This window comes from Equus quagga, chromosome 8 (assembly GCF_021613505.1).
Source record: "Equus quagga isolate Etosha38 chromosome 8, UCLA_HA_Equagga_1.0, whole genome shotgun sequence".
Taxonomy (NCBI): domain Eukaryota; kingdom Metazoa; phylum Chordata; class Mammalia; order Perissodactyla; family Equidae; genus Equus; species Equus quagga.
In genome coordinates, this window is record NC_060274.1 from 126,247,387 (window position 1) to 126,269,979 (window position 22,593).

At 57.7% G+C, this 22,593-nt stretch overlaps 1 protein-coding gene and 1 long non-coding RNA gene across 4 annotated transcripts; one reads left to right on the plus strand and one right to left on the minus strand.

Annotated features, from left to right (window-relative positions):
• Positions 1 to 4,364: 4,364 nt before the first annotated feature.
• Positions 4,365 to 22,378, plus strand: NOS3 (nitric oxide synthase 3). 3 transcript variants are annotated; one of them, XM_046669251.1, is made up of 26 exons: positions 4,365 to 4,561; positions 6,202 to 6,304; positions 6,646 to 6,794; positions 6,993 to 7,155; positions 8,524 to 8,615; positions 8,701 to 8,842; positions 9,121 to 9,260; positions 9,366 to 9,540; positions 10,063 to 10,164; positions 10,777 to 10,971; positions 11,095 to 11,168; positions 11,358 to 11,502; positions 11,793 to 11,897; positions 14,635 to 14,702; positions 15,033 to 15,149; positions 15,255 to 15,429; positions 17,192 to 17,324; positions 17,447 to 17,525; positions 17,655 to 17,842; positions 18,408 to 18,580; positions 18,856 to 19,066; positions 19,154 to 19,241; positions 20,253 to 20,374; positions 21,190 to 21,338; positions 21,723 to 21,917; positions 22,027 to 22,378. In XM_046669251.1, the coding sequence occupies exons 1-26, from the start codon at positions 4,398 to 4,400 to the stop codon at positions 22,186 to 22,188; spliced, it is 3,609 nt and encodes a 1,202-aa protein (XP_046525207.1). In that variant the 5' UTR covers positions 4,365 to 4,397; the 3' UTR covers positions 22,189 to 22,378. The 3 variants fall into 3 exon arrangements, with proteins under 3 accessions (XP_046525207.1, XP_046525209.1, XP_046525208.1); XM_046669253.1 differs by lacking the exons at positions 6,202 to 6,304; positions 6,646 to 6,794; positions 6,993 to 7,155 and having other exon boundaries at positions 4,482 to 4,561; XM_046669252.1 differs by lacking the exons at positions 4,365 to 4,561; positions 6,202 to 6,304; positions 6,646 to 6,794; positions 6,993 to 7,155 and adding an exon at positions 7,210 to 8,129.
• LOC124243586 (uncharacterized) lies at positions 14,709 to 20,259 on the minus strand. Its single transcript, XR_006889718.1, has 5 exons — positions 20,110 to 20,259; positions 19,682 to 19,869; positions 17,371 to 17,505; positions 15,289 to 15,511; positions 14,709 to 15,086 (listed from the first exon to the last, which is right to left on the minus strand). It is a non-coding gene; the product is annotated as an uncharacterized LOC124243586 (long non-coding RNA).
• Positions 22,379 to 22,593: the final 215 nt, after the last annotated feature.

Consider the following 22,593-nt stretch of genomic DNA (forward strand, 5'->3'; position numbering starts at 1 on the left):
CACCCCATGTGGTCTGTGCAGAGGTGGGGAGGTTTACCAAGAAAGGCACCCCTGCTTCTCTGGGGGTGGGCTAGTCACAGAGTCATCGCCAGGAACTTCAGACTTAGGCAAACAAACCACTTCAAGGTCCCAGAAAGCTAGTGTGGACCCACAACCCCAGCTGGGCCCAGAGGCATGTGCCACTGGCCCTCGCACATCCTGGGTCTCATTGTCTTGTCTCTGGGCGACTGAGCCCAGGCCTTTGCGCCAAACTCTTCTCCTCAGCTCTCTGCTGCCCCCATGTGGCTTCCTCAAGAAGGGCGGGGCTGCTTACCAGCTCCCCAGTGCCAGCTGAGCGCCTTTCAGACAGGCAACATCTCCCACTGCCTGAGCCCTAAATGCCCCAGACCCTGCCCAAAGTTCTTCCACAAATGCCTAGCCTCCGCCTTGCAATCTGGAAGCTGAGCAAATTTCTCCGCTCGCAACTTCCCGACGCAGCATGAGTTACATCCTGAGGAGGACGGAGGCCTCCTGAGCCGCAGAGGGCTGCTCCCCGCCTCTCCTGCCTCTCCCCTCCCTTCCCTCCTTTCCCCTCCGCTCCCCACCCAGCCCTTGCCAGCAGGCAGGAAGGAAGCCGCTCATAGAGGGCAGGGTGGGGCACTTCCAGCTCACACTGAACAGCCCCAGGTTGGGCTATAAAGAGTCAGGGCCTTCCGCTCCCGTCACCCGCCACCCTCCACAGCCCCCACAACCCCACACACCCCTCAGACCCAGGGCCTTCCCTCCGCCAAGGTCAGGGCATCTCACCTCAAGCCAAGTTCAGCACTCTGCTCTGAGCAGAAGGCAGGAGCAAGGTCTGCCACCTTCTGGGGGAGCAGGAGGAGCCAGGGGCCTGGCTACTAACCCACAGAAGGGTCTGTCATCTTCACTGATCAGGCATGATGAGGTTGGGGTCTGGGCCTGACTCCTCAGTAGCAGAAAATGCAGCCATTGTCAGGGGTCAAGGGGCTGGGCTCCCACACAGATTCTCTCCAAGGTCACTTCCAGTTTGAAATCCCACAATTTAACACTCTTTTCTATCAGTGGAACTTCCACTCCCAGGGTCTCGAAAATTTTGTTTTTCCAGAAATTGCTTTAAAAATACAATTGTTAAGAAGGGCTGTCAGCCCCTGAGACTCATATGCCTCAATGCCCTCTCGGGGATGGCTGACAAAGAGCAAGTTACGAAGACAGACAGAATCGCTCAGGGCCCTGGGGGGCGAGGGAGAGGCCCCATCCCAGAGGTAGAAGAATCACAAACTGTCAGGAAAGCCAGTCTCTTGTCGGAAGTTAGGACACATCGGGCAATGCCGGCCACAACCCCAGGAGAAGTGGGAGAAGGAAACCTTCCCTGTGGTGAAAGCTCCCCACTCCAACTTTTCCTGTCTCTATTTTGACTTTCTCCTCCTCTTCCTAAAACGCCTGCCATGGCTACCTCTGTCCACACCCATTCAAGCCTACCCTGGCCCCCGCCATCAGTGCAGCTGTGCTCAACTGTCCCTACCTCCCTGTAGCCAGAGAATGCCCCCTCTTGGACCCATCACCTTCACCAGCCTCACCTCGCCTTTCTGCCCGCCCAGACCCATCCAGCCTCAGCCAGCTCCCTTCTTGGTGGCCGCTCTCCACTGCCTCCAGAACACAGCTTCAGCTCCCTGGGTGGCTGCCCACATTTGCAGCTAAACAAGCTAATGTCCGTGCAGCACCCACTCGGTGCAGGGTACTCAGGTCCAGCAGCAGCCACAATGAGGAAAACTTGACCAGTCCTTCCACAGCACACAAGTTCATTTGGGAGAGAAATCACAGACACAGAGCAAGCTGCCCAAGAACCACCCCCGGGAGGAACCAGAGCAAGAGATGTTCCCAGGGCCTGGTGGCAGGGTGACAAAGAGTAGCCTGGAGACCTGAGAAAGGGCATGCTGGGGAAGGTCTCACTGAGGAAACACACCGGGGCTGTGTGTTGGTCGGGTCCTCTGGGAAGCATGCCAAGAAGGAGTTAGAAGCATAAGAGATTGATTGGGGATAATGCTTGTGAAAGAGCACTGGGAGGCAGGGAAAGCCTTCGGAATGGGATGTGGGTCTGACATCCATGAAGGAGAGAGGGAAGAAGAGTCAGATGGGAACAGCCTCAGACCACAGGGAGCTCTGAGATGGTCTTGCCAGGCCAATAGGAATTCCGCGTAAAGATTGCCCATGGAGGAGTCCCAGTTGGGCAGAAATTGTGGGCCCATGTACCTCCCGGGTTTCAGTGACTGAGGTCTCCACAGAAACATGTGGCCTTCCATTGAACACTGGGTAGATTCTGAAGGCATTGCAGCTGAGAGCTGTCAGCCACCTGCACTTCCTGCAGCAGGTTGTCTCTTGAAGGGAGATCTGGGCAGGACACCTCCAGAGCTGCCCAGGCTGGGCATGAGGAAGGGGAAGAAGGATATTCTTTAGTCAGAGGGTAAAGGGAGAGGTGGAGGGGACAGCATAGGCAAGGGCCCAGAGGCAGGAAAACACAAGGACTGTTTGGGAATCTGCAAGGAAGCCCATTTGTCTGGAACAGAGGGTGTGAGCAGTGCATTTGGGAAATTGCGGGCCAGGCCAGTGTGTTGGAGTGGCCTTGGCCTTGGGATGAAGGTTTCAGGGAGAGCCAAAGCATGAGGTAAGCCCTGCTTTTGAGATGAATCTGGCAGCAGTGTGGTGCACAGATGGGAGGGGAGACCTCAAGATCACGGGACCACAGGGAGGGGCTATGGTCAGCGATGCAGGCAAGAGGTCATGAGGACTTCAGCATCTCATACTTGTTGTCACCTTGTCCCTGAGGAGGCCAGCCACAGCTCCATTAACTGAAATCTGGAAAAAGGAGTTGATCTCAGTTAGTGCATTTTAGGTTGTCGCCAAAAGGGAATCAGAAATGGGGTCTGTCTGCTTCAGCCACAGTGGGTGAAAATGTCTGAGAGGCAGGGCCCGGATCCCCTCTCTGGCCTCCCTGAGAAAGGGAGGGTGGTGGGGTGGAGCCTCAGTCTCCGGCAGGGGGCAGGTCTGCAGCCAGCGGGCACAGGCCACATGCTTCAGCCTCTCCCCTGCCCCTCTGCTGAGAGAGGGGCAGCAAAGCTCTCCGGAGCTCAGGTTTGTTTGAGTTTACAAGGCCCCTCACCTCCTCCCTCCAACCTGGCAGACCCTACCTTCTAGGTGTGACCCCAGAGCTCACAGCACAGCCTGTTCCTTCCGGCTGATCCGCCGCCTCGCCCCCACCCAGGCCCACCCCAGTCTTATCCTCCACTGCTTTTCAAAGGAGTCCAGCCAACACAAATCCACATGTTTGTTTGTCTGCCTGTCTGCCTCTCCCAGTCTCTGCCTATCCCCGTCTCTCAACTTCCGTTTCTTTCTTGTAGTTTCTCTTGGGCTGCCGTCTCAAATCCACCAGGCTTGGACACTGGAGACCTATTGCCCCAGCTCATGGCCTTTCTCTAGCCCCAGATGGCTCACAACTACAAACCCCAGCATGCACTGCAACCTGAGATGCCTGAAGAGTGCTGGTGTGTGCCACCTGCATTCTGGGAATTGTAGTTTCTCCATCCCCACACTCTCGCTGGGCCTCCAAGATCTCCCCAGTGGGCAGTCCCTGCCTCAGCCCTGACTGCTGGGTCTGTCTGCTGACCTACTACCCCCAGGGAAGCATGCGTCACTGGATGACAGGGTGGGGGTGGAGGCCCTGGATGGCAGCTTCCTGCTCTTTTGTGTCCCCCACTTGAGTCATGGGGGGCGGGGGTTCCAGGAAATAGGGGAGGGAGGGGAAGGGATACCCTAATGCCAGACCCAAGGACAAAGGGTCACTGCATCTTTGCTGGGCCTGTGTCCCCAGGAACCCAAAAGGACTCAAAGGCAGGGGTCCATGCGCACTTAGACGTAGGGACAGTGGTGAAGGAGAGCCTAGAGGTCCCTGTGGTCACTAAGAGTCTGGGAATCCTCCTGCGCTACTGACATGGTGCTTGCCTTCCACCCCTCAGGACAAGGCCCACAAGGGCCAGGTGGAAGGCCTCCCCTCTGGTCTGACCACAGGAGGGGCTTTCTGACTCTCTGTTGTTCCACCCTGCCATTTTTCCGGCACCCCGGCTCCCGCACTGCAGCCCCAGGGCGCCGCCGGACACCTGGGTTCCCACTTATCAGCCCTAGTCCTTGGAGCGGAACCCAGGCGTCCGGCCCCCACCCTCCAGGCTGGTGGCATGGAGCCGAGTCTTTAGAGCCTCCCAGCCGGCCTTGTTCCTGTCCCATTGTGTGTGGGGCAGGGGCGGGGCGAGGGCCAGCACCAGAGAGCCCCCTCCCACTGCCCCCTCCCCTTCCTAAGGAAAAGGCCGGTGCTCTGCTCAGAGCGGCAGAGCTGAAGCGAAGCCGACATGGGCAACTTGAAGAGTGTGGGCCAGGAGCCTGGGCCACCCTGCGGCCTGGGGCTGGGGCTGGGCCTCGGGCTGTGTGGCAAGCAGGGCCCAGCCTCCCCCGCATCTGAGCCCAGCCGGGCACCTGTACCCGCACCCGCACCCCTGCCTGCGCCAGACCACAGGTGAGGGCCCTGGGGGCTAGGAGCAGGTGGCAGGAGGGTCACGGCCTAAAGCCGGGGGCTCAGAAGGGCTGGAGCCTGCAGCCCAGCCAGGACGGCCAGGTCATCAATGCAAAAGGGCTGTCACTGTGAACAGAACAGGAAAGTCAGGGAGGCTCAGACGAGAGACCAGGATTAGGGCCAGCAGGCAACAGGTGGAAGTCGGGGGTAAAGGTGCCAGCTTACCAAGTTGAATGGCCAGGGTTGGAATGCTGCTCTCCTGCCAAGAGCTGTTTGACTTTGAGCAAGTTTCTTAACCTCTCTGAGCCTCCATTTATATAAAATAGGGATATAGCAGTACTTACCCCATGGGGTTTTTTTTTTTAAAGATTGGCACCTGAGCTAACAACTGTTACCAATCTTCTGGGTTTTTTTCTGCTTTTTCTCCCCAAATCCCCCCAGTACATAGTTGTATATTTTAGTTGTGGGTCCTTCTAGTTGTGGCATGTGGGACGCTGCATCAGCGTGGCCTGATGAGTCGTGCCATGTTCGCGCCCAGGATCCAAACTGGCAAAACTCTGGGCCGCCAAAGCAGAGCACGTGAACTAACCACTCGGCCACAGGGCCGCACCCCCATGGGGTTGTGTTAAGTTTCTGGTTCATGGCAAGACTTCAACAAACAGCAATGATTACTTAACAGAAGAGGAAAGGAGCTGGGAGGGGTAGGAACAGGAGAGTGACAAGATGGTGTCTCATGGAAGGGGGAGAGAGTTGGGCCAGGAGGCTCAGGTCCTAGGGTGGGAGGCTGAGAAGACAGAGCAGGTAGGCCCTTTTTCTCTGCTCCAGGCCCCTCCTCCTAGTGGCCGTCAACCCCAAAACTGACCCTGCAGTCCCAGCTCCCAGAAGGGCCTCCCTGGGCAGAGGTTCCCGGAGAGAGGAAGGACGCGCTGGAGGCCAGGTGGGGTGCCAGGATAGCAGGGCGGCTGAGGCTGCAGACAGCTCCTCAGGGAAGGGCTCTGCACTGGCGCACCCGAGACGCGAGGCCCTCCCTTCCTCCCGGCCGCTGGCCTGGCGGCTCTGGAAGGAAGTGATAAGGTCTCTGAGGCTTCCCTTCACACGATGGCCACTGTCAGGAGGGGTGTGAGTGGGGAGGGAAATCAGGGCTGGGGAATCTCTGCTGGGGCTTCCCTCAGCCCGGGCACAGGCTCTGTCTCCTCAAGGTGAGGCTCATCACAACTTTGAGGGGTTGGACACCCCATGTCCAGAGGAGGTGAGGTGGGCCCTGCACGGGGATGAGGACCCAGCCTTGGCCAAGGGCTCAGGGGTTCAGCAGCACAGCCCTCAGCACCCCAGGATCTGGCTGAGCTTCCGCAGGCATGGGAGTCAGGCGGACCTGGGCAGAGAAGGGACCAGCTCTACCTTTTCCACCGCCGCTGGCAAGATTCCTAACTTTTCTGAGCCTCAGGTCCCTCCTGTATGAACGGGGATGCAATTATTGCTTCCCTCCCAAGGTTGTCGTGAAGGCTGACGAGGGAAAATGTAAGAATGCGTATGGCAGGCAAGCAGTAAATCATTGAGATTTTTAATACTATCGGAGGGATCTCAGGGGTACATCCAAAAGGAAACACACTCCTCCCCCCTGACCCTACCCCGGCTCTCAACAGCCCCCCGCTCGCCAGGCCCCCAGAGGGGCCCAAGTTCCCTCGTGTGAAGAACTGGGAGGTGGGGAGCATCACCTACGACACCCTGTGTGCCCAGTCCCAGCAGGTAAGGCCGTGCCTCCCAGCCCCTCGGAGTCAGCACAGCTGAGGCCCACGCCCTCCTGAACTGGCCCTTCATCTCCAAAAAGAGGGCAGACTGGGGAGAAGCAGAGGGGCTAAGGGACGTGCAGGGGTCTTTGGTGACTGTCGGCCTCCAGCCCTTGCCCCAAGTCCTGCCCTAACCCAGCCCAACCTCTCCTCTATTTCCAGTCTCAGCCCGGGCCCTGAACCCACACCTCCCAGCCCCTCTCTCCCACTGCCCCCCCTCCTAGCCCCTGCACCCTGGCGTGGTTCTGATCTTTGTGCTTCCTGCTCTCTCCACCTCCACCCCCTGCCCCCCTTACCCAGGATGGGCCCTGCACCCCAAGACGCTGCCTGGGCTCCCTGGTGTTTCCACGGAAACTGCAGAGCCGGCCGTCCCAGGGCCCTCCGCCTCCTGAGCAGCTGCTGAGTCAGGCCAGGGACTTCATCAACCAGTACTACAGCTCCATCAAGAGGTGAGACCCCTCTGAGCCCACAGCCCACCCTTGTCCTCTCCCCTGAGTCTTGCTGAGACCACTTCCCCGGGAGCCACTCCCACCCCCCATCTTGACACCATGGGCCTGAGCTCAGCACCACCAGCCTCCCCCAACACTCACACAAAGCCTGGGGTCTCCCCACCCCACACGACTCCTTCTGCTCCCTCCCCTCCCCAGGAGCGGCTCCCAGGCCCACGAGCAGCGTCTTCAGGAGGTGGAGGCCGAGGTGGCAGCCACGGGCACCTACCAGCTTCGGGAGAGTGAGCTGGTATTTGGGGCCAAGCAGGCCTGGCGCAACGCTCCCCGTTGTGTGGGCCGGATCCAGTGGGGGAAACTGCAGGTGTGGCTGGCCAGCAAGCAGCTGGGATAGGAACTGGGGAACACAAAAGTGGGGAGGAGAGGTGCAGGCAGCTCCTAAGCCTTCCCTGGGGGCTCCCAAGCATCAAGGAGATCCCTGCCCGTTCCCTTAGAGACTGGTACCCCTGGGGAGGCCTCAGCCCAGTAGCTAAGTCCTAGTTGGTAAGCCCACAGAAGTGCCTCAGCTGGGCAGAGGGAGAAACACTCGGGGACACTGAGTTGGTGACGATAGCTGAGCAGTGATCCCTGGGGGGTATTGTCAGAGTAACGGAGCAGCCTTCTGGAAAAGGCTGCTGGCTGCGTCTTCCATGTGGGCCTCGCCTGCCCAGCCCAGACCCCTCACCTCAAACACACTGCTCCCTCCTGGTCGCCCAGTGCCTCGGCCCCACATCCTCCTCCACACGCCTGCCACATGACTCAGAGTGAGCTGGGGTCACTGGAACAGCCTGTGGCCCAGCACTAAGAGAAGCAAGCTGACCCACAGGGGAATTGAATCCGTGCCCTTGGCCTCCTTGGCTATAACTGTCCACCAAAGAATCTGGAATCTGGCCACGTGTTCAGTAAATCCCAAAGGACTCTCCAATAAAATAAGACCAATCCTCTCTGACATGCAAACCCCTCTCAGTTGTTGGGAGTGTCAGGTCAACTCTGAACCCAGCAGAGCTTCCTTATTTGACTTCACTCACCATCCCTCCCTTGGCCCCAGGCCAGCCACTGCCACCCCCTGCCTGGTCTCTAACATGAGTCTTCTCCCCCCTCAGGTGGGAAAGAGACCTCCCAGCCTCCTGCTGGAGCCTCCACTCAGCCAGTCAAGATGGCTCCTCTTAGCATCGAATGTCAGGATGGGCAGAGTCCCTGGAGGACACCTAGTGTAGCCAGCCCCCCTCCCATCATCAGTGTGCTCAAGGAGAGTCTGATGACTGGCTAGGGCCACCTGCCCTTGCTTGAGCACCGTGGGTAATGCAGAACTCACCACCCACACCCCTAAGTTTTCTCCCCAGCAGCTGATGCCCTTCCCCAGTCATCACTTTGGCAGTCACCGGGTCCCTCCTCTGGACCGGGTACCAAGTTAGCTGCTGTAGGAGTCAGGGGAGGCCTCTAGCAAGGAGATGAGGAGCAGACCAGGCTGTGCCGAGTGTGTAGGGTACAGGGCAGGAAGGGGTCCGTGAGGATGCAAATGGTCAGGGAGGCTCCCAGGGGGAGAAGGAACCATGGCTCACAGCTAGTGGCACCTCCAGCCTTCGAAGGCCACAGACAAAGCCATTCCTCCCTCCCCTGCCTTCTTACCTTCTCCTGGGGCTGGTCTCAAGACTCCCATCCCCCTCCTGTCCCCCTGTCTTGGCTGGCTCAGGTCTTTGATGCGCGGGATTGCAGCTCTGCGCAGGAGATGTTCACCTGCATATGCAACCACATCAAGTACGCCACCAACCGGGGCAACCTTCGGTGAGTGCACCTGCACAGCGCCAGACTCACCCTCCTGCAGGTAGTGGTGAGTTGGGGCTCTGACCAGCTCTTGTCCCCATGTCAGCTCTGCCATCACAGTGTTCCCCCAGCGCACCCCGGGCCGCGGAGACTTCAGAATCTGGAACAGCCAACTGGTGCGCTATGCAGGCTACAGACAGCAGGACGGCTCTGTGCGGGGGGACCCAGCCAACGTGGAGATCACCGAGGTGGGCATAGAGAGGTAGAGAAAGGAAAAGCCAGCCAATGAGGGCTCTGGGATGAGGCACGGGGGTCCAGTCAAAGAGCGGTCGGTGAGGGAGGAAGAGGACACCCTCACTGAGATGAAGGATGGGAGATACCAAAGAAGGAGGCCCCTAGGTGGGTGTGGAGATCCAGTCAATGAGGGATCCCTGAGATGAAGGATGGGAGGTGGCTAATGAAGGGGGTCCCTGAGGAGGGCATGAGTTTGGACCCTCAGACCTGCCTCGTGCCCTGCTCCGTGCAGCTCTGCGTCCAGCATGGCTGGACTCCAGGAAATGGCCGCTTTGATGTGCTGCCCCTGCTGCTCCAGGCCCCAGATGAACCCCCGGAACTCTTCACTCTGCCCCCCGAGCTGGTGCTTGAAGTGCCCCTGGAGCACCCCACGTGAGCACGAGAAGGACTGGGTCAGGTGGAGGAGGGGGCTGCCCAGGGGGTGGCCAGGCAGGCAAGGCTCCACAGGGGACCTGATCTCACGCCCCATGCCCCCAGGCTGGAGTGGTTCGCAGCCCTGGGCCTGCGCTGGTACGCGCTCCCGGCAGTGTCCAACATGCTGCTGGAAATCGGGGGCCTGGAGTTCCCTGCGGCCCCTTTCAGCGGCTGGTACATGAGCACTGAGATCGGCACGCGGAACCTGTGTGACCCTCACCGCTACAACATCCTGGAGGTGAGGCCCAGCGGAGCGGAGGGGCCACAGGGAGCTGCGTGCCCCACCCACTCCCAGGCTGAAGCCTTTGACTGGCAAAAAGATCCACAGAATGTCAGCAACTAGAGAATCTGAGTGATGTCAGGTGCTCCTAAACTAGAACTCCGGAGAGCTCTGAAACCTCCAAGGCTGGGGCAATGGGGTGTGAGTGCACACGTGTGTGTGAATATAGAGTTATTTTCCTGGGGATAGAATCTATAGCTCTATAGCTTTCATCACCTTCTCAAAACAGACCTTGACCCCAAAAGAATGTGAGTTAAGACATTTTAGAGATGAGAAACTAAGGCCCAGGGCTGAGAAGTGCCCAGTGTCCCTTTCTGCTCTGTGGTGCCTTTGCAGGCAAGAACCTGAATCAGCCCCAAAGAGGCAGTCAGGCTGCCACGTGCCACCCACCCACCCTCACTCTTTCCACTCACAAGTTTGAGACAGAGATCCACTCCCCACCGCCCTGTCCCCACCAATGCCATGCACCCCTGTTCCCAGGATGTGGCCGTCTGCATGGACTTGGATACCAGGACAACCTCGTCCCTGTGGAAAGACAAGGCAGCGGTGGAAATCAACTTGGCTGTGCTGCACAGTTACCAGGTGCGCAGGCCCAACCTGGCCAGGAGGGCAAGAGGCCGGGGCTGGAAGAGAGGGAGGCACTTGGAAAATGGGGCAGGACTTGGAGCCGGCTGGAAGGAATTCCATAGTCCAAGAGACATGTGGCATGCTAGGCCTGCAGTTCTGGGGACACAGCACATACTATTGCGGGTGCTGCAAGATGGGGGCCTGGTATGTGCCAGGAGCCCAGCTGATGATCGCATGCTTAGTAATTCTGGACCCCAGGGCATACTGGGTATTGCAGTTTGTGGGACCCACTGGATTCTGGAAACTCTAATTCCAGGATCGAGGGCATGCTGAGCATCATAGTTTGAGGAAACTAGTGCCTGCTGAGTATTCCTTGGGCTCTCAAGAGTTTAGGATGTTTTGTTGGGGGGGCAGGGCTTAAAGATGCCAGAGACTGGACCTGCTTAACAAGCTGAACTTCGAGCATGACCACGCATGCTGCAGTTAGAGGTCACAGCAGGGTTTGGGGGAACACAGTATATGTCAGAGTCGGGGTGACCAGGGCACAGGGGGCTTGGGGTGACAAGTAGTGGGGTCTGTAGCCTGAGCCTAAGCCCATCCTCTCGCTCCCTCCCTCTCTCACCCCAGCTGGCCAAAGTGACCATTGTGGACCACCACGCCGCCACAGCCTCCTTCATGAAGCACCTGGAGAATGAGCAGAAGGCGAGGGGGGGCTGCCCTGCCGACTGGGCCTGGATTGTGCCCCCCATCTCGGGCAGCCTCACCCCTGTCTTCCATCAGGAGATGGTCAACTATGTCCTGTCCCCTGCCTTCCACTACCAGGTGCCCACCCCACTGCCTCTTGCCCACTGGGGCTGGCTCTAACTAGGCGGCCCCCCAGTGTCCTCCGATCTTCTGTTTTCTTTACTCACTTCCCTCTCCACTCCCCCCACCGCTCCCCTGCAGCCAGACCCCTGGAAGGGGAGTGCAGTCAAGGGCACCGGCCTCGCCAGGAAGAAGACCTTTAAGGAAGTGGCCAAGTAGGTGCCCTAAGAGTGCTCCCTTCCCCCACACCTGGGAGAACAGCCCCAGCGGTGGTCTGGGCCAGTGGGAAGGCACACCCACGACCCAGTGCCCCAAGACCTTGCTGTGATGGGGTCCAGACGGTGCGCCTGGGGAGGCCCCGGCTCCGTGCACCTGGGACCCCCTCACCCCACCCTTGCCCACAGTGCTGTGAAGATCTCTGCCTCCCTCATGGGCACCGTGATGGCAAAGAGAGTGAAGGCTACAATCCTGTACGGCTCCGAGACCGGCCGGGCCCAGGGCTACGCACAGCAGCTGGGGAGGCTCTTCCGGAAGGCTTTCGACCCCCGGGTAGGGCTGAGCCCAGAGGAGCAGGGATCTTGAAAGTAGTTGCCTGGGGGGGGGGGGGGGGGGGTCGGAGGTGCGGGGAGGGGGGGCAGCGCGGGGGGCGCTGCCCGCATCTTCAGACACGCCCTGGAGGATAGAGACGGGGGTCACAGTCAGGGCCCACGGGGAACCTGGGAACCACAAGGAGTCAGGGACTGCGTCAGGCCTGACTTTGCCCTGCCAGGCAGGGCCAGACTGAGAAGGACCAGGTCAGCAGGGCTGAGTCCAGACAGTGGTCTCTTCCTCGCCCACAGGTCCTGTGCATGGATGAGTATGATGTGGTGTCCCTCGAGCACGAGACACTGGTGTTGGTGGTGACCAGCACATTCGGGAATGGGGATCCCCCAGAGAATGGAGAGGTGAGGCCTGCCAGGAAAGGGGCCACGGGGAATGAGGGGAGACTCAAAACGGAATAGCTGGGCAGGAACCCCCCACCCATAATGGAAAGTGGAGACTCCACGAGAATCCCCAAGGTGGGAGCATGGACCTTCCACTGGGACCCGTGAGCCTGCACAAGCCACGCTCCAGGCCCACCCCGGGGGCTGCCCTGGACGCACACACACCTGCTTAACTGTGTACCCAAGTCGTTTCCATTATCAGTGCCAGTTTTTAATACGTGGCAGGCACTTCTTGGCTGGCCAACGAGGTTGGACTGCTCTCGGGCATTGACAAATGAGAAAAACAGGAACATTCCACTTAATACGCAATTTCAGCTTTTTCTTTTCTTGACAAAAGAAAAGAGCACTCAGATGCCAACAGAGATTGGGCAACTTCACTTTCTGAACAAATCTTTAAAGGAAGAACTAGAGTGGCACCGTTCAATCCTTCGTTGTTAACCATTATCTTTCAAGCTTCTCTGGCACTTCTGCCTTCATTGCTGGGGCCCCTATCTGTTTCGGTTTCTAGGTGACAAATGCCTTCTTAGCACTCAGTACTCCTGAAGTACCCTAAAGTGGAATTCTGTAAGATTTCTCCCCTCCTTGCTGTCCACTTCAGCCCTCATTCTGATCTGCCTTTTAAAGAAAAATAAAATCACTTTTTCTTTAGTATAAAAGTAGTATTTACACCCATGTGACCTGCAACCCTATCAAGATAAGAACATTTCCATCACCTAGAAAGTCCCCTTGTCAGTTCCCCAAGACAATCCCCTTACCAGGCAATCTCCCTACTCAAAGCCACCAGCGTTCGGATTTCTGTCACCTAGGTTAGTTTCGCCTGCTCTAGGACGTCATAGGGAGGAGCATACAGCATTCTGGCTTCTTTTACTCAGCCTGCTTTAGAGGTCCACCTCGCTGTCGAGTGATTCAGTAGTTCGCTCCCTCCCACCACCAAGAGCACTGGTTGTGTGAATACACCAGGCTGTTTCTCCACGCTGCTGTTGACCGACACTTGGGCTGTTTCCAGTGTTTGGCTGTTATGAATAAAGCTGTTACGAACACTCTTGTACTAGGCTTTTGTGGGCTTATGTGCTCATTGCTCTTGGATAAATACCTAGGAGTGGAATTGCTGGTCAGCCGGTAGATGTATAACTTTTTTTCATGAAACTGCCAAACAGCCGAACAGATTGAACTGTGCCTTAGAGTTCTGTGCATTTCAATGTGTGTAAATTTTACCTCCAATTTTCACAAATGGAGCAAAGCTAGGAAAATGCTCCACAGAAAAGAGGATATGTTCGTTAAAGACAGAAACAAGAATATTTACAGCAGCGTTGTTCACAATGCTCCCACACTGGAAACAATTCAAGGGACTATCAACAGTAGACCGAACAAACACAGTGCACTCTAATCAAATGCGACGCAGCAATGAGGGTGAACAAATTACAGCCACACACAACAGTACACACGAGTCTCAGAACATCGTGTAGAGGGAAAGAAGCCAGACAACCAAGAATCAGACCATAGGGTTCCCTTTGCATCAAGTTCAGAAACAAGCAAAACTAATCCGTGGTGTTGTAATCAGGAAAGTGGTTGGTTACCCTGGGGTCATGAGGGGTGGTGGTGACTGGGAGGGGGCACAAAGAGGACTTCCAGGATGCTGGTGATATTACTTGATGGGATGCTCATTACACAGGTAGGTTCAGTTTGTGAAAATCTATAAAGCTGTCCGTTTATGCTATGTGTGCTCTTCTGTACGTATGTTACACTTCTACAAAATATCCAAAGAGTAAAATTAAGGTAGCGCATGCTAATCACTGCGAGCCTGCAGACCCGAATGCATCTACAGCCGACAATGAGATGCTCTGGCCTTGCCACATTTTTGTTCTTTCCTGTGTGAAGGTTGTTCCATGTAGCTCTAAGCTGTTTCTGTGGCAGCATGTGAGGCAGCCCAGCCTTCTAGAAAATGTCAGTGCCACTAGTGATCAAGGCAATTCAGGGGGACTGAGAGCTGTTTTCCACCTGTTGAATCGGCTGAAACAGTAAGAACTGGTCACGTCCAGTGTTGATAGGTGTGAGGAAAGAGCACCCCTCTACTCTCATGCCGGAGGATGGCTTGACTACCCCATCAGGCTTTTAAATCCTCTCACTTGACAATTCCACTTCTAAGGACTATCTTACTGACGTATGCAAAAGAGGAAGCAAGCACATATGAGTGTGTGGTAGCATTGTTTGTGGATCCCCCAGATGTCCTCAGTCAGAGGGAAGGCCCTACATGATGGTACGTACAAATGATAGGACGCTACATAGCTATGCAAAAGAACGAGGTCGACCTTGGTGTGTTGACCTGGAAGGACATCCATGACAGGTTATTGATAAAAAGTAGGTAAATATAGTAGTCTCATTTTTACTTTTTAAAAATACTATAAGTACAGATATGTATGTAAATACAACGAAAAGACTAGAAAGTCAGACACCTGCCCATAGAGCATGCCTTGGGAGCTAAGTAAGACTGGAGGGAAGAGAAGGGTAGATTTTCTCTTCTATTACTTTATATGCTTCTGTAATGTTTTCAAAAAGCCAACACCTCTTTTGAAATTTTCAAAATAAATTAAAATTAAAAGTTACAAATAATAATACTAAGGCAAAGCTTGGTACAGTTTTAAACTTCTGTATAATTTAAAATAAAACTAACCATGATACCAACACTCCCCCCTGCCAGAGTTTCGCAGCAGCCCTGATGGAGATGTCGGGCCCTTACAACAGCTCCCCTCGGCCAGAACAGCACAAGTGAGTGGGCATCTGGAGAGCTCTCCCTCTGTGCCTCCAACAAGCAAGAGGACAGGTGGGAGGAGGCCTGGGTCCCCACCACAGCCTCAGGACACCCTCCTTCCTCATGATCTGCCCCCAGGGCACTAAGGGCCAGTCAGTCCTGAGGTCTCCTTCAGAGAGGGTAGGGGAGGCAGAGCAGGACCTGGAGGTCTGGAGACCCCCAAGGATGCGAAGCCAAGCCCAGGGGCAGAGCCTTTCCTGCCCCAGATGCAGAGGCCCTGAAGCTGTCCCCTGGCTGTGTCACAGGGCTGTGCCTGTGACACCCCTGTCTTTGTCCTCTCTTGCCAGGAGTTACAAAATCCGCTTCAACAGCGTCTCCTGTTCAGACCCACTGGTGTCCTCCTGGCGGCGGAAGAGAAAGGAATCCAGTAACACAGACAGTGCAGGGGCACTGGGGACCCTCAGGTCTGGAGACCCTCAGTGAGGGGAGGCGTGCGGGGAGGGCAAGCTGCCTGGGCACACATGGACTGGGACAGGGGTGGGCTCCAGTGACGGCTCCCTGCACCCCAGGTTCTGTGTGTTCGGGCTCGGCTCCCGGGCGTACCCGCACTTCTGCGCCTTTGCTCGTGCGGTGGACACGCGGCTGGAAGAGCTGGGTGGGGAGCGGCTCCTGCAGCTGGGCCAGGGAGACGAGCTGTGCGGCCAGGAGGAGGCCTTCCGTGGCTGGGCCCAAGCCGCCTTCCAGGTGAGCCCCTGGGCCTGTCCCGACATCTGACCCCTGTGACCTCTCACTGACTCACTCCAGTCTGGACACGTCCCCCTGAGACCTGTAATATTGAGGCTGGTGTCCTCACTGCTGCCCTGCTTCTGTGTGGCTCTCTGGTCCCTTCCTGTTCCTTCCAAAATCCACTGTCATTTTGCCACCACACAGCCAGCTCTCTGGCTGTCCTGAGTAATGGACCACATGACCCTAACAACGTGGGAGGTGCCTGGCTGTGGCAGACAGGAGCCTCAGTCAGGCAGAGGCTCAGCCCCCTCAGTGGGCGCACAAAGGGAGGAGGTGCAGGGCAGGGTGCTCTGCCCAGGGAGGGCAGAATGGAGGGAGAAGGAAGGATCAAGAACAGGTTAGACAGAGGCGAGGGCTGAAGCTGAGGCCAGCACAGAAACCACAGGAAGTCAGAGGCCAGACAGGCTTGGGGTGGTGCCTGGACTGGAGGGGAGTGCAAGGAGGGGTGGCTTCTGGGGCTGTGACTTTTGAAGCCTGGGCTTCCTCCGGAGGCAGCTCTGCCCTGTGTGGGGATTATGCCTGGAGCTGAACAGGGCTCCTTCTCCCAGGCCTGATGCTGTTCCAGGGCAACACCGGCCCTGCCAGGGTTCTGAGGCTGGAGCTCAGCAGGTCTGGACTGATGGAAAGGAGGAGGGCATCCTAGGAAGTGGGCTGGGGAGGGCCACCTGGCCCAGGTGGAGGGGTTGCTCAGGAGAAGGGGGAATGGAAAACAAGACTAAAGAATCCAGGCCAAGGAAAGTGGCTGGAAGTTACGAGCAGATGAAAGAAGGGAGGACCCAACATGAAGTCTAGGGGTACCTCTCCAAAGGCTCTGGGTCAACTGGAGGAGCCACCAACTAGAAGCAGGAAGACTCAGAGCTAAGCAGGGTGGTAGCAGTGGAGGTAGGAAGGAAGGGAGGGGGCCAAGGAAGGAAGGAAGAGATATAAGCCTTTACACACACAAAAGAAAGATTAACAGGTCTGGTGATGTGGTGGGAGGGGAGGGAGCAGCCAATCATGGATGAGCCCTAGATTTCAAGCTGGGGACTGGCCAAGCAGTGTGCCAGACTTGAGCTAGCAGAAAAAAATAGGATGAGCCTCTCCCAAGGGATCCTGCCCCAGGGGCCTCCTCCAGCCCCCTGTGTGCAGTGCAGGGAAAGACAGACCAGCCAGAGACCTCTCCCACAGCCACCCATATTTGGTGTCCCACTCCAGGAGCACTTAAGGGCTTTACATAAAGTATCTCATTTAATCTTCAGCAGAACCTAATGAGGTGTAAAGATGGGGAAACTGAGGCATGTAAAAAGTAAGTACAGGAGTCAGAATTTGAACGCAGTTCTGAATGTATAGACTATTCACTGAGTGCTACTGTGTGCCAAGCACCGTGCTCCTGGGGACACAAGATTAACACTCACCAGATTACGTAACTAGTGGGTATAACACCAACAAATCACGTGCAAAGGGGGAGCTAGCGCAGCAGCCAAGCCCTGACATGGGCAGAAGAACAAGGTGCCATCAGTGTCTATCGCATTCTCCCTCCGGCCACTGCAGCTGCTGATCTCACAGACAGGCACCTCCCGCTCCTGGGGCCCTCTGCTCCTGGAGCCCTCAGAATGGAAGGTGGCGACTGGGGACCCAACAAGCCCAGCTCAACCTCCTACACTGGCCCCCTCGAGCTCCTCACTGCTCGAGCCCTCCCTGGTGGCCAGAGGTCCTTGGCCCTCACCACCTTGCCCCTCAGGCCTCCTGTGAGACCTTCTGCGTGGGAGAGGATGCCAAGGCTGCTGCCCGGGACATATTCAGCCCCAAACGGAGCTGGAAGCGCCAGAGGTACCGGCTTAGCACCCAGGCTGAGGGCCTCCAGTTGCTACCAGGTGTGTCCCTGACCTCGCCCTGCCCCTGCTGGCCCTCTAGGCTCACTAGGGTCCCAGGATGAACTCTCAGCGGGTGAGGGGAGGTCCCTGCCTCAGGCTCGGTCTCGTTTGTTCCCCCGCAGGCCTGATCCATGTGCACCGGCGAAAGATGTTCCAGGCTACAGTCCTTTCAGTGGAAAATCTGCAAAGCAGCAAGTCCACGTGAGGAGGACCACTCCCCCGACCTGTCCTGGCCCCTCCTTCCCAGACCCCCCCATCCTTCTCTCACATCCTGCTTTCCCCCGCTCCACCCTCCGCCCCCCTATAACTGCCCCCTCTCCCTACCCCCAGCCGGGCCACGATCCTGGTGCGCCTGGACACTGGAGGCCAGGAGGGGCTCCAGTACCAGCCAGGGGACCACATAGGCGTCTGCCCACCCAACCGGCCGGGACTCGTGGAGGCACTGCTCAGCCGTGTGGAGGACCCGCCGCCAGCAGGCGAGCCCGTGGCAGTGGAACAGCTGGAGAAGGGCAGCCCTGGTGAGGGGGTGTGATCTGGGGCACCACAGTGACAGCCTGCTCCATCTTCCTGGCCCCAGGATCCCCTTGGGTTCATGACCTGGCAGAGGGCTACCACCTCGGCTCACAGCCAGCACCACTGCGCCTGGAGTGGCTGTGCCACCTCCTGCCAGGCTGGCCTTGTTGCTGGATGGTCCACAGATGAGGCTTCTTTCTCAGAAACCACCCACATCCCACCCCCATAAAGGTGTCCCCTCCCTCTGGGCTCCTCCCAAAGGCTCCCCCGGCAGCCTCGCCGGCTCTGTTGGCATGGGGTCTACCTTCTGCCACACCAGTGCCTGGGGTTAAAAATAAGTTGGGGTGGGGAGGGAGGCAGAGGAGCCCAGACCAACCCAAACCAGTGAGGCGCCTCCAAACACACACACAGGGGCTGCCGAGACAGCCCTGCCACCGCTGTTCAAGGGCTCTGATAAAACACCATGAGGCATGATGAGTCCCCATGTACCTCCCAAGAAGCAATCACCACACCAGACAATGCAATTCTGGCTGACCCCTTCCTCAGAGCTCCCCTGTGCACCACCCCCAGGTGGCCCTCCCCCAAGCTGGGTGCGGGACCCCCGGCTGCCCCCGTGCACGCTGCGCCAGGCTCTCACCTTCTTCCTGGACATCACTTCCCCGCCCAGCCCTCAACTCCTTCGACTGCTCAGCACCTTGGCAGAAGAGCCCAGTGAACAGCAGGAGCTTGAGACCCTCAGCCAGGTTGGGGGCCAGCCCAGTGGGGAGCATGGGCTAGTGGGGCAGAATGAGCTGAGAAGGGGAGCCCACCTGGCTAATGCGTACTGGGGCTTTAAGACCCAGCTCCAGTCACTAATTCATCTCTGAACGCTCGCTCGAGGTCTTAAAGAGCCAGGCACAGAGAAGTGTTGGCCTGAATTGAGGAGGCCGAAATCCCAAGGAGGCTCAGCTGGGAAGGGGTCAAGAAGGGAGGTCAGCAGGCAGGGTTGGGAGGTCCCATTGCACCCTGTCCCCACCAGGACCCCCGGCGCTACGAGGAATGGAAGTGGTTCCGCTGCCCCACGCTGCTGGAGGTGCTGGAGCAGTTTCCTTCGGTGGCACTGCCTGCTGCCCTGCTCCTCACCCAGCTGCCCCTGCTCCAGCCCCGGTACTACTCCGTCAGCTCAGCCCCCAGCACCCACCCAGGAGAGATCCACCTCACAGTTGCCGTGCTGGCATACAGGACCCAGGGTGAGGCTGCGGAGGGCCAGGGCCAGGGCCACACAGTGACCCCAGGATGGGCCCCTCACTGGCTCCCTCTCCTCCCCAATCCCCTAGATGGGCTGGGCCCCCTGCACTATGGAGTCTGCTCCACATGGCTGAGCCAACTCAAGGCCGGAGACCTTGTACCCTGCTTCATCAGGGGGTAAGTGAGCACTGTGGGGGATGGAGGCAGGAGGGGCATCAAGAAGAGTGTCTGTCCAAGCAGAGGTGGACAAAGTGCCAAATGGATGACCGGGAACAGATGGAGGAATGGGTGGACAGTTACACAGAGTAAGGGTGGAAGCTTTGATGAGCAGGAGGGGCCTACCTAACATACCAAGGATGGGGCGTCCAGTTAAACCACTTCGGAACTTTGGCTAAGCTTTGAGCCTTTCACTGATTTGGACTTAGGGTCCTGCCCTGAAACTGCAGCTTCCGGAGACAGGACTGAGATTAGACCCTCAGGCCCTATTGCTTTTAGAAGGGGTACTGTGTTCCTCACTATATCCTTGGGGTCAGTGTGATATTAGGCCTGGCACTTGGGAACTGTGCCCTGTTCAAGAACAGGTCCCCACTTAGTCTGGGGAGAACCAGTGAAGTTACCATAGTATCACCGAGGACTCAGAGAAAGCGGAGGGTCTCGTGCTCTGTTCAGAAGTCCTGCCCCACTCAGCAGCCAGGAGCCAAAAGTCTCGAGTGGGACTAAGAAGAGTTCCCAGAGTGGCACCAGCTAGGCCCAGTGCCCCAAATCCATGCAGGAGGCCAAATTACAGATAAACCGCACCAACCTACTGAATACAAACCAAATACCAACATTGAGGCCACGATTCAAAATAAACACACTCAGTGAACCCGTGATGAACCAAAAGGCTATCCTTCCCTTCCCCGTATTTCAAAATCTCCTAAACTGAGAAGGTCAAAACATTCTTCAAATTGAACTATATTTCCTTTTGACCCAACCACCCAAAACCGCAGGTCCAGGGCATTTCTGCCTGCAAACAGAGTTCTTTTAATAAACACATCGTGCTTACTATGAGCTAGACACTGTCATGAGCTCTTCACAAGTATTAACTCATCTCCAGTGAATTGGGTTCTCCCCTCTCCACCACGCTGAGGTTGGGACACACAGGGGCTGGGGAAGCCAAGGGAGCCTGACGGAGCGTCTCTCCACCAGGGCTCCCTCCTTCCGGCTGCCTCCGGACCCCAGCTTGCCCTGCATCCTGGTGGGCCCCGGCACGGGCATCGCCCCCTTCCGGGGATTTTGGCAGGAGCGGCTGCACGACATTGAGAGCAAAGGTGAGGCTGGTGGCAAAGAGAACGACCAGAAGGCAGGAGGGAATCACACAATCTAGGGACAAAGGGGCAGGGCCTGGAAGGCAGGAACCAGGTAGGAAAAAGGGCAAGGAACCAGGGTCACGACAATGCAAAGAAGCTTATTAGACCAAGGGGAGGGGGAGGGCCTAGAGGCGAGGGCAGTGCCCTGTTGGTCTGGCTTCCTGGTGCCAGACACAAAGTAGCTGTTGGATTGGATTAGGGACGAAGGGACAAGAGGAACTGGAAGTCTGGAGAGGATGGGGCTGGAACTCAGAAGACAAGAAATGCCCCAGGTGAACTCTGGACTATGCTGGAGCTCAGCTAGGCATGTCCAAGTCCCAAGGAAGCTACAGGGTGTTCAGGCTGGGCCAGGGCAACTGGTAAATCGAAAGAAGGGGGCTGGGCTGAGAGGAAGGTAGAAAGTGTGGGAGCTGAAGGTGTGGGAGAATAGGGGGTCGGAGCAGGGAAGGGGCTGGATAGAGTCCCAGAACTGCAGTGTTAGACTGCAGAGGGCTTCACTTTCCGAGTCAGAAGCCCCACGTTCTGGAGCAGCAGGGTCATTCCACTGGAGGGAAGTCACCATCTCCTGTAAGCTTCGGCTTCTTCTGTGTAAATCAGGGTCAGACAAGATTTCTGCGAAAGCATCCTGCACTCTCCTAGAGGCCAAAAAGCCAAAAGTGATTGATTCTGTCCGAAAGGCTGGGCTGTCAGCCAGGGCGAGGGTAGCCAGCGGGAGGGGTCGCTGGGGCTGCGGCCCCGGGAGAGAGGGCTCGCCCAAGCCACAGTACTGCTTGCAGGGCTGCAGCCCGCCCCCATGACCTTGGTGTTCGGCTGCCGATGCTCCCAGCTCGATCACCTCTACCGCGACGAGGTGCAGGATGCCCAGCAGCGCGGGGTATTTGGCCGCGTCCTCACCGCCTTCTCCAGGGAACCGGACAGCCCTAAGGTGCGGGACTCTAAGGGGGCGGGGGTAACCTGAAATTAGGGACAGGGGGAAGGACCGACGTGCGCTCCAGCGGTGAGCGCAGGCCCAGGCCCTCCCCTCTGCTCCCACCCAGCGGCGCTCAGGCACCCGCACCCACTGGGCCCCATCCGCGTGCCCAACGCGCCCTTTGGTCTCACCCACCCTCAACAAGCCCCGCCCCGCCCCTTGCTTGGCTCCGCCTCTCTAGACCCCATCCCCAGCGCACTTACGCTTCATCTGGCCGGCTAGGAATTTTTTCACACCTAAGGCTCGCCCTCCCCCTCGGACCCGCCCTCTGCTGCCCTCCTCTCCCTCCCCTCCCGGCCCGCGCCCCCAGGGCATGTCCCTAACCCCACCTCCCTTCAGACCTACGTGCAGGACATCCTGCGGACCGAGCTGGCTGCCGAGGTGTACCGCGTGCTGTGCCTCGATCGGGGCCACATGTTTGTCTGCGGTGATGTCACCATGGCAACCAGCGTCTTGCAGACGGTGCAACGCATCCTGGCGACAGAGGGCGACATGGAACTGGACGAGGCCGGCGACGTCATCGGCGTGCTGCGGGTGCGAAGGAGCCGGTCCCGGGGCGAGGCGGGGCCATGCCGGGGGCGGAGCCCACTGCGGTACCGATCCCCCTACTGCGGTTCTGACCCGCTGCGCTCTTTCTCCGCAGGATCAGCAACGCTATCACGAGGACATTTTCGGGCTCACGCTGCGCACCCAGGAGGTGACAAGCCGCATACGCACCCAGAGCCTTTCCTTGCACGAGCGGCATCTGCAGGGCACAGTGCCCTGGGCGTTCGACCCGCCCGGCCCAGACACCTCTGGTCGCTGAGAGTCCTCTTGCTTTCTACCCCAGTTCCCGGAGAGGGGCTGTCGGTCCATCCTGGCTCTGCTGCTCCCGTCGGCCTAACCAGGACTGGCCACCTCCCCCACTCCCCTCCCGAGGTGCCTTCCCTTGTCTGTCCGGAGTCTGTGGACACTTCACCTTATTCCGGAATGAGCGAATGTCCCTTTCTCTCTCTAGACCCCTTCCCTTACCTGGGTCTGAGTAAATCTGGAAGGCCCCTCCCAGCAGTGGTATTCCAGGGCCCACTGTCACCCCTTTGGTGTTCTTTAGGTGAATTTTTAGATCCCCTTACCTCTCTCAGGAGTATGTTATCTTGACACCTAATTTCTAAATCATTCAAATATTTATTCGTGAAAACTCACCATAAGAGACTGGACCAGATGTTATGAG

What these genes read in the sequence shown, in the direction of transcription:
- NOS3 (XM_046669251.1), top strand. Translation starts at nt 4,398, where the DNA reads ATGGGCAACTTGAAGAGTGTGGGCCAGGAGCCTGGGCCACCCTGCGGC. An exon ending in GCTGGAGAAGGGCAGCCCTG is followed by an intron (nt 17,843 to 18,407) that starts GTGAGGGGGTGT and finishes CACCACCCCCAG; the next exon opens with GTGGCCCTCCCCCAAGCTGG. An exon ending in GCACGACATTGAGAGCAAAG is followed by an intron (nt 20,375 to 21,189) that starts GTGAGGCTGGTG and finishes TACTGCTTGCAG; the next exon opens with GGCTGCAGCCCGCCCCCATG.